Here is a 10,000-nt window from a genome sequence, read left to right as displayed (position 1 = left end):
CCTCATATCTGTAGTCCAAGCAACTCTGGATATAAGAAAAAAATAGAAGAGAGTATACCCATCCACACCCCACTAGATACCTGCGAGGGACTTCATGAGGTTAAGCCTCTTGAGGCATGAGGTCACCAGGTACATAATGTGGCAGCCCCATTTTAGGCAGAGACCATCCAACAGTAAACCAAAGAATTTGTGGTGGGTTTTGAAGGGGACTGAGGAGCCATTAATGGTGACCACTGAGATGTTGGGAATGCGCCTTTGGGTGAAACACAGGAACCTAGACTTTTGGACATTCACCATCAGGCCCCAATGCATCATCCAGGAGTGGATGTTGTCAAGCCCTTGCTGAAAGTTGAGTTGAGTCTCCTGGATAAAGGCAGCAGAGCAAAGCAGGGAAATGTCATCAGCATACCAAGGTGCACAAGTGTATGGCAAGGAGGGAAATTCAGAAAGTAAGACATTGAAGAGGAGTGGACTGAGAGGAGAACCCTGTGGAACACCTCTGGTGACAGGGTACTGCCTTGAGCAAGAGTTACCAATCACCAGAAGACAGAAAGGACTTAGCCCAATTAAGGGGGACCCTCTGAGTCCCAGGCAGGCAAGTTTTACAGCAATGGCATTATGTGAAACAGAGTCTAAAGATCCTTCAGGATCAAAAAAAGGCTACTAAAGTGAATTACTTGTTGTTAAATCCTTCCTGGATGCAGTGCTCCAGGTGGACCAGGATATCCAGGGTGCCCCTGTGGGAATGAAACCCATACATATGTGGAGGTAGGTGTTCCAACCATCATGTCAGTCTGTCCTGTACAATGTGTTCTATACAATGTGTTCTACTGTATCAAATTTTGCCAAAAACTTGGTGGTAAGAAGCCCAGACCTGCTCATTCCGCCCATGTCGTCCAAGCATTTCACTTGTTCGTCAGGCTTCCTACTTCCCAGACTTGGCTATTCCCAAAGTTCAAAAATACACTCAAAGGGAGAAGATTTCAGTCAACAGAGGACATTAAGCAAAGTTTGATGGCATATTTCTACAGCATCCCATAAAGTGATTTCCAGAAATATTTCCTGCTGTGGCAGGAATGCTGGCAGAAGTGTGTAGACTCCAAAGGCGAATACTTTGAAGGAGACCAAATCTAAATTGTAAGTTTTTTTTTAATATTACTTGTTTTTTGGCCAAAGGTCGGTTTATTTTTTGACTACATCTCATAGGTCCAAGGTTCCTTGAAACTTAATCAGTCCAGGTACGGAGTCCAGGAGGAGTAATGAGAGAGAAAGAAGCAAAGTCTGCGAGGGAGTGACCTGAACGGTTCCTCCAGGAGGGGGTGTGTGACCTGCAATATCCCAGACAACACCTGGCCAATCACAGCAGCGCCATACATAAATCACACCAAACACAAATTTTCTCTTGGCTTTTATAGTCTGGCACAAAGCTTTGATTACCAAACAACTCTTCTAAGGCTTCTATTCATCTCTATGTAACTTCATCTCATGTTTCTTTTCTGACCATTCTCTTGCTGCAGTGGTAGAGGGTCAGTGTTCTCTATTAACAGTGGTGTTCCTCAGGCTTCAGTTCTGTCAATGATCTAAGCCAAAATCTCGGTATGCCACATTTTGAACTTTACATGGCCCATGACATCCATCCTTGAGATGCCTCATTGTAGTCAAACGGTCTCTCTCTCTCTCTCTCTGCTTGCTATATCAGGGAACAACCCACTGTTCTCACAGTTGCTGTAAACACCACAGTCTGTCTGGTCTCAAAATGGTGCTGTGGGACTTCCTGTGTCATTACTTCCTGCACGCATTTGTTCCTCAGACGTGTTTTAACGCTTAATTGTTCTTTCCCCTGCAGGTGTAGTTATTGACGCGTATGGGAGCTACAACGTCGGGTTGTACTTTCTGGCAGGTCTTAACATCTTCAGTCTCTTGGTGTGGGCCTTGATTCCCATTGCTGATGCTTACTGCCAAAGGTGTCCCAATCATGCACATCACCAAGAACATCAGTATTTTTCGCAGCAGCAGCAGCAGCAGCAGCAGCCGCAGCATCAACAACATACTCTACCCTTGAGGGAAAATTTCTCTCTTTTACACCGTGCAGAAGGACACCCTGCTGGATATGCCTCTGTGGTGCATTAAAGGAAACACGCATGCACACACACACACACACACACACACACATACACACATTTGGACTTCAAGAAAGCATTCAACAGAGTACCACACACTAATATTGAAATTCCAGCTCCCAAGAAAAAGAAAAAAATAAATAAATAGAAAAAAAAAAAAAACATCTTGGAATACACATAGTTTGGGCTCCAAGTAATTAAAAGTGGAGCAAAAAAATTACCATCAATAACACCAAATATAGACAAATAGAAATTAAATGTTTAATTTTTAGTGTTTTTTCTTTATAACTCATATTTACACAACATACAGAAAAAAAAAATCATATATAGATATTTTTGTATGACAACTTCAGCACCCCACAGCACCAAAACAAAGAAGTCCAGTCTGTGCTCATGTCCTCAGTCGTGTTACTAGCACCATCACCTCTCTTCATTTAGCTTCATCTAGCAACCAAGGACAATGACTTGTACATTACAACATGGATCTCCACAGGGTTTGGGTGTTCTTGCAATGGTTTGCTGCCTCTCCATCCTCAAAAATTTTTAGAGCAGATAGCGTGATACCTAGTAGTTCTCCTTGAATGTCTTCTTTTACACTGAGTCTCCCACAATTTCCTTCCCTATGGTTCCTTTTTGATGGATGGAAACCCCACCCAGCCTTTTACATCATTCATGTATGGATGCTTGCTGGGGTTCTTCCAGTTAGTTCCAGTCCAGTTCCAGTCAAACTATGTCTCACTCTCCCTCAATGATTTCTTCTTTAACTTATGATAGATCTAATTTTCAATCTGTGGAACATCACCTATCATATACTAAACCTTATCATTTCCTCACTGAAGCTAGTGTCACCAAGCCCTTTTCTGTTCCTTCCTCCTTTATTCTCACTTTCATTCTAAAGATAGATGCTGCATCTACATCTCTCTCATGACTCTGCTCAAGTCTTGAATTTTTAATGATCTGGCTTAGACTTCAGATCAGGGATGGCATACATACATTGTATACACATGTGTACATTTTATGGGGGCTGTACTCACTTTCAAAAGTTGAATGGTCTTAAATTCCCATGTAGTAGTGGCATTTTTTTTGACAATCTAGATGGGGTTACCCTTAAATAAATTTTCTTAATTCAATTCTTTAAACCTGGAAGTATGGTAAATCTCAATTTGGGGACTGGCTCAAAAGCTTTGATCGAAGCAGGGAAACACCTAGCTAACTTACACTCATCTAAACTCCTTATACTGTTACGAGATACTTAAGTACTGTCCACTGAGAATATACAAACCCCTGACAAAGCCCCTCCCCCCAAATCTGACTAAAAATCACGGATTTTTAGACAGTAGTGTTTCACTGGACAGCACTACGGCTCAAACAATCAGCACTAACATTGGATGAGCCTTTAATGTAAGCCATTTTATTGATTTTAAGGCTCAGGGAAAAATGTGCCGGATACTTGAAGCTGCCGGATACTCGAATGCCGGATGAGAGGGATTTTACTGTAATGAAAGGAATAATAATGTATTTAGTGTTTTTCACCAGTCAAGGTACAATAGGCAACAATATAGACGATGTGTCGACAGCCATGAACAACTTTGTTTAAATTTTCTATGCACTGTATAGGTCACATTTGGTCGCCTTACCTTGGAGGAGAGAAGCGTGGTGGAAGTGTGTTCCGTTCCTAATGTTTTAAGTCAGGAACATGGAATCACCACGCTAGAAATTTTGTTTAATCGTAGGACTGATTATTCGGAATATTCGGAAATGTATTTATAGGATCCTCACTTTATATACATAAGCACCTATGGTACTGGCTTATGTTCCTTGTGTTTACTGGACCCTCTTTAGGATATAATGCTTTTATGTTTGTCTTTATAACTGTTGTGTAATTTCCGTCCATTTACTAGTAAGTTTTGAAGAATATACATATATATTGGACCAAGTTCTGAGATGTATAAAAATGTGTGTGAATTTGTGGGTAATAAACTTTTATCCATCTATCCATCTGGTGACGACATAACAGGTGTTTGTGTGTGTGTGTGTGTGTGTGTGTGCATTCTCTAATTCACCACAGAGGCGTATCCAGTAGGGCGTCCTTCTGCACCGTATAAAAGAGAGAAATTTTCCCTCAAGGGTTGACGAGTATGCTGCTGCTGCTGCTGCTGCTGCTGCTGCTGCTGCTGCTGCTGTTGTTGTTGTTGTTGTTGTTCCTGCTGCTGCTGTTTAAGCTGCTCTAGTGGATGATGGTGATGTTCTTGGTGATGTGCATGACTGGGACGCCTTTGACGGTAAGCATCAGCAATGGGCATCAAGCCCCATATCAAGAGGCTGAAAGTGTTAAGACCCGCCAGAAAGAACAACCCAGCGTTGTAGCTCCCATACGCGTCAATAACCACACCTGCAAGGGGCAGAACAGTTAGGTGTTAAAACACAACATATCTGAAGAATAAGTACGTGCAGGAAATAGCGACACAAGAAGTCTCACAGCGCCATTTTGAGACCAGCCAAAATGTGTTGTTTATGGCAATGTTTAAGAGAGAATTGCATGCCTACACTAACTCCACAGGGATGGGTTTTGTAGATCGTTTTAAGTTCGGGAGGCGGGTGAAAGTTGCACTAGAGAAGGCGCTCATCAGACTCCTCATCCATTACTGTTCGCCCCTGAGTAAATATGTCACGTCATGTATAAGACATGGCAGTGTTTATGCTGTTTAAGTATAAGTACAGTTGTTTCATTTACCTATGAGAGGCCCAATAATGAGATGCCACACGGCACTAAATAAGCCGCACAACCCGATCACGTGAAGCAGCATTTCTTCACCCATTTTTTCAAAGATGATCATCGTGTTCAAAACAGACGTGATTCCACAACCAAACAAACACAGGGCCATGTTTATTATTTTCCAGATGAGGCTTCCCTTATTCCCAAATGCTGTTGAAAACGAATATATAAACTATTATCATTCTTAATATTATGATTACTACTGTTATTGTTATCATCATCAATATTTTTAAGATTCCTATTCTACTTATTAACATGATAATCACCATCACTGGTAATATGGCTGCTACACACCATTAGTATTTCATCATTTCATGTTATTTATTTCACCTACACAATAAAACACTGACTAGAGAATCATGTCTCCCTATATATATATTGTGTGTGTGTGTGTGTGTGTGTGTGTGTGTGTGTGTGTGTGTGTGTGTGTGTGTGTGTGTGTGTGTGTGTGTGTGTGTGTGTGTGTGTGTGTGTGTGTGTGTGTGTGTGTGTGTGTGTAAGCCTTCCTAGGGTTAAGGCCAGCAAGGGCATGGAAAATATTACTGCAAAGGATCTTAATGGATAGCATGAAATAATCGGAGGGTGGAGAAGAGAGATGAACAAGCCTTGAATCATCCAAGATTGAACAATGGAAACAAGTATCCACCTCTACCTCTTGCTCATTCTGTGCATCTTAAGGACTACAGCAATGTAAAGCTTCTACTGAAAACTTTGAACCACAACAAGTATGGCTGGGAAGTTACTGGAGACTTCAAGATGGTGGCTTTCTTGATGGGACTGCAAGGAGGTTTTATAAAAAATCTGTTTTCTTTGCCTTTGGGACAGTAGAGACACAGCAGCACTGCACCAAAGAAAGCAGAACCAAAGAAAGCACTGGCCTCCAAGGACTGACACTACACTGGGAGCACACGATATCAAACATAAGCCGTTGGTGAATCCTCAGAAGGTTTTGTTTCCTCTACTAAACATCAAATTGGGTCTCATGAAACATTTTATTACAGCCCTTGACAAGGAGTCTGCTGCCTTCAGATATCCTCAAGACTTCTTTTCTAAGCTTTCAGAGGCAAAGGTGAAAATTGGTATCTACATTGGACAACAAGTAAAGAAAATTAAGGAGTGCTCAGAATTTCTATAGAAGCTCACAGAAAAAGTTGGAAAAAGCCTGGGAGTGTTTCATTGCTGTAGTAAAGGGCTTTCTTGGCAACAACAAGGCTGATAACTATATAGAACTGATTGAAGCTTTAGTGAAAAGCTATGGTGAGATGGGCTGCAGAATGTCTTGTAGGTCCATATCCTAGATGCTAACCTTGACAACTTCAAGGAGAATATGGGAGCAAATTCGAAGGAACAACGGGAGTGTTTCCACCAAGATATAATGAACTTTGACCAGAGATATCAGGGATGCTTCAATGAAAACGTGATGTGAGACAACATTTGGGGGCTCATATGTGAAAGTGATTTGTTGTATTTACGCAAATCAAGAAAAAAAAAATTTAATCCTAAAAATTAGTTTCAGATGTTTTCAAATAATCTTTTTGTGTCATTTGAATTTGTTTTTTGTTTTGTCCCAAAATGGTGAAAATGATTTTGTGGTAAAAATCATTGTAAAAGCCACAAAAGCAAAGTTTGAAAGGAATAATGGACATTTTCTATTGTTCTGCAATTAAAAGAATTGGAAAATAACACTTGCTTGTCAAAGACAAAAATTGTATTACAGTGTTATGATCAAAGGAGCCCAATAGAGAGTACAGAGTGACGGAACAAGCAGAAGAATTAAAGCTTAAGAAAAGGTCTAGAATGTTAGTCATATCTCCAAGACGGACAGGAATGTGCATAGGATGTTGCACCAGTTGCTCTAAGTGATGGAGGATAGTTAGTTCACCAGGATGGTCAGTGAAGGGAGAAGAAAGCTAAAGCTAGTGGTGGACATTGAAGTCTCCAAGAATGGAGATCTCCGCGAAAGGGGAGAGAATCAGGATGTGCTTTGCATCTTTTTATAGTCAGAGGAGTCAGGTGAGTATACAACACAGATAGATTTAGTTTGAGAGTGACTTTGTAGTCATAGCCAGATGGTGGAAAATTCGGAAGATTCAAGAGCGTGGCCACTTGGGCAAGTTAGGTCGTTATGCACATAGATACGACATCCAGCTTTGGATTGAAAGAATAGATAGAGATTGATAAAAAAAAAAAAAAATTGGATAAAGTAGGAGGGAACAGAGAAGGGGTTACTGTTAGTTGTTTCAGACACCTGGGTTTCGGTGAGGAAAAGATAATGAGGTTTACTAGAGAACAGATACCTGCGTCTTGATGAAGAAAATATATGGTTTAGTAAAGGAGAGGTGTTGTTCCACAGGTTGAAAATTAGATCTAGGGCCGTGAATGTTGCATTAGTTAATGAAGAAAAACTTAACCCGGGTGTTAAAACACAAGATAGATACCAGAAGAGCTGTCTGATGGTCGACATTTGTTGTTCCCTCCCCAGACAGAGACTCTGAGACTAGCGTATGTCTCCATATAAAATTATGAATTTTGAGTCAAGCGAGTAGTGTTGTGTGTAGGAAGAGAGTTGTCTTTAAAAGAAAGGCTGTGACTGCCCACTTGTGTTGTGAGACACAAAGCAAAACGTCCAGTGAGGTCACAGCTGGGTTACTGATAAATTTACAGTTTACTCTAATCCAGTACAAAAGCGGCCCAGTGCTTGAGGCCTCACTGGGAGTAGATGGGAGCAGGTGTCTAGTGCCTCCTCTTCATTATTATCATTCACGGGGAAAAATGACAATAGCATTACTATGTTATTCCTACCTTAGGTAAACAATACTTACCAATAAGTGTTCCAATTACGAGTGTTGTTCCCATAATGAATATAATATGACTCTTCCGCGTCACACACAAACCAATGAATGTCGACGTAAGTCTGCCACTCACATTACATCCCGCAGCCACTGACAGGGAGAACGACACTTCATCGACTGTGTAACCTTCTTGCTTCATCACAAACGGTATGAAAGTCCATATATTCATAATAATGCCGATGTTAAAGCTGACTATAATACTTAAGAGAACTGCGTGGGGAGATGTGATAAGACGCAGGGTGTTGCCAGCCCCTTTCCATATGTCCCAAAGAACAACACACACTTTTCCTGTCTTGCCAGAGGAAAATGCTTCATTATTATCACTGGCTTTTCCAAAATTGGAGTAAGGGAAGTCCATGTGCCATTCAACAGGGTGAAATACCATTGCAGCAACACATATGTTTAAACAAAGGGCAGAAAAGATGAGAGCAGATCCTCTGAAACCGTATTTCTCATTGAGATAAATAATAAAAGGTGCAGACATCAGAAAACTAAATCCTGAACAAGTCACCACGATGCCGTTTACCAGACTTTGATGGTCGGGGCAGTATGACACAGCTACATGGATAGCAGTGTAACACAAAACCCGCTCTACACAACCTGGAAAGATAGTTATACTTTACATTGGTATGCACATACACACTGGCCTAAGGAGAAAAAAAAAGTCACTGAGGTGCCAGTCCCTAAAGAGAAAGCCAGAAGGATTATCCAGAATTGGAAGATAAGTGTTATAGGAATTCAAGTTATAGGAAGGAGAAAATACAGAACTCTGGAACTCTGGAACATGGTGTTCCAGAGTTTACCAGAAAAGGGAATGAATGACTGAGAATACTGGTTAACTCTTTCATTATAGAGACAGAATAGGAGTGAGAAAAGTAGAAAGTCTTGTGCAGCAAGACTGTGGAAGGAGGGGAGGTATGTAGACAGCTAGATCAGAAGAGCAGTTAACGTGAAAATAGGTGTAGAAAATAGCAAGAGTGTACCTATAGGTAAGGATAGATAGGTAGGGATAGGTAGGAACAGACGCTTGTTAAGCTTCACGAAGTTGTCTTTGTTCATTTAGTGTAGGAAACTTCCATCATTTTTCGTCTTTTGAAATGTCTCTACCTAGCACATTCTGATCACGAGGTGCTGATGCAAACATTGATGTTGTGTCTTTCTTTGTTCACGGTGTGTTAAGCGGGACGTGAATAAAGACGGGCAGTTGGCAGGGGGGTGTGTGCGACAGGTGTGAGCGCTACCAACGAACCTGTCTTGTCTCGCTGAACTCAGTGCTGTGTTAGTGTGTGCACAAAACTCTAAAACTAAATGATGTGATGTCGCATATTCCTAATGTCTCTTCGGTAATTCGAGACGTAACACCACTAAACTTTCCCGTTACTACATTATCAAGTAACAAGTGAACTTTCCTGTTGCTGGTGTAAATAAATTGTATTATACTGATTTGATTCAAATTTTCTTTCAAGGCTATTCATATCACGCTACCTTAAATCAAATGTTCATGCCGCTGGCGTGGCAAACAGCCAAGTATGCGAACAAGAGATTCAACATTACGGCGATAAGAGAGAGGCCGAAGACAGTCAATTAGAGGAGTTGATAAAACAAAATGTTTTTTTTATTCCACCTGATCTAAAAGATCAGTGTGAGTGGAATCACTAAAAAGAGTGTAAGGAATTGAGGTGTGTGGTGGCAAGGTTGGCTTATGCACACCATAATAACTTTGGAGTAACTACAGGTTAGGGCTGAAGCTCCTGCACCCAATGCAGCCACGCTACCAAATGAGAGACTGGACACAATGTAGAGCGGTTGGCAGTGAGTGGGGTAAGAGAGTTTAGGATGATCTGTGTTAAGTAGCAGTCCACTGAGCACACAAATTGTTGATGATACTCTTTATATTTGAAAAACAACAAGCTGCTGCTGATGTGAATGAAATGAGAGGTTGAATGCCAAATGAAGAGCTCCCAACACATGCTGTACCTGCAGTCTCATCTGTGTTGTAGTGACTGATAAATTTTTATTGCACACCAGTACGTTTTTTTTTTTTTTTCAGCAAACACTAAATCACTTCCGCAATTAACTGATCAAGAATTAAAATAGAAAATAAAGCTATGGCAAGAAAGCAAAGCTAAATGTCATAGATAACAAAATATTCTTGATGCTTTTCTATGTAGAACTCATTGATATATATATATATATATATATATATATATATATATATATATATATATATATATATATATATATATATATAT

At 40.6% G+C, this 10,000-nt stretch overlaps 2 protein-coding genes across 15 annotated transcripts in view; one reads left to right on the top strand and one right to left on the bottom strand.

The window, feature by feature from the left end:
* LOC135093365 (monocarboxylate transporter 12-B-like) overlaps positions 1–2,284 on the top strand; it is a 24,851-nt gene extending 22,567 nt beyond the window's left edge. For all 3 annotated transcript variants that reach the window (XM_063992612.1, XM_063992610.1, XM_063992611.1), the window contains one exon: positions 1,847–2,284. In XM_063992612.1, coding sequence (XP_063848682.1) covers positions 1,847–2,130 — 284 coding nt within the window. In that variant the 3' untranslated portion in view covers positions 2,131–2,284. The remainder of the gene's footprint in view (positions 1–1,846) is intronic.
* The window catches only part of LOC135093363 (monocarboxylate transporter 13-like), a 35,130-nt gene that overhangs the window by 6,575 nt on the left and 18,555 nt on the right, over positions 1–10,000 (bottom strand). For 7 of the 12 annotated variants that reach the window (XM_063992599.1, XM_063992598.1, XM_063992602.1 and 4 more), the window contains 3 exons: positions 7,719–8,348; positions 4,855–5,046; positions 3,632–4,512 (listed from right to left, as the gene is read on the bottom strand). The exons of 1 other annotated variant lie outside the window; for it this stretch is intronic. In XM_063992599.1, the coding sequence (XP_063848669.1) occupies positions 4,175–4,512; positions 4,855–5,046; positions 7,719–8,348 (1,160 nt within the window). In that variant the 3' untranslated portion in view covers positions 3,632–4,174. 4 more of the 12 variants (XM_063992603.1, XM_063992606.1, XM_063992605.1 and 1 more) reach the window with 4 other exon arrangements.

This window comes from Scylla paramamosain, chromosome 42, assembly GCF_035594125.1.
Source record: "Scylla paramamosain isolate STU-SP2022 chromosome 42, ASM3559412v1, whole genome shotgun sequence".
In the NCBI taxonomy this organism is placed as follows: Eukaryota; Metazoa; Arthropoda; class Malacostraca; order Decapoda; family Portunidae; genus Scylla; species Scylla paramamosain.
This window is presented reverse-complemented; position numbering and strand designations above follow the sequence as displayed.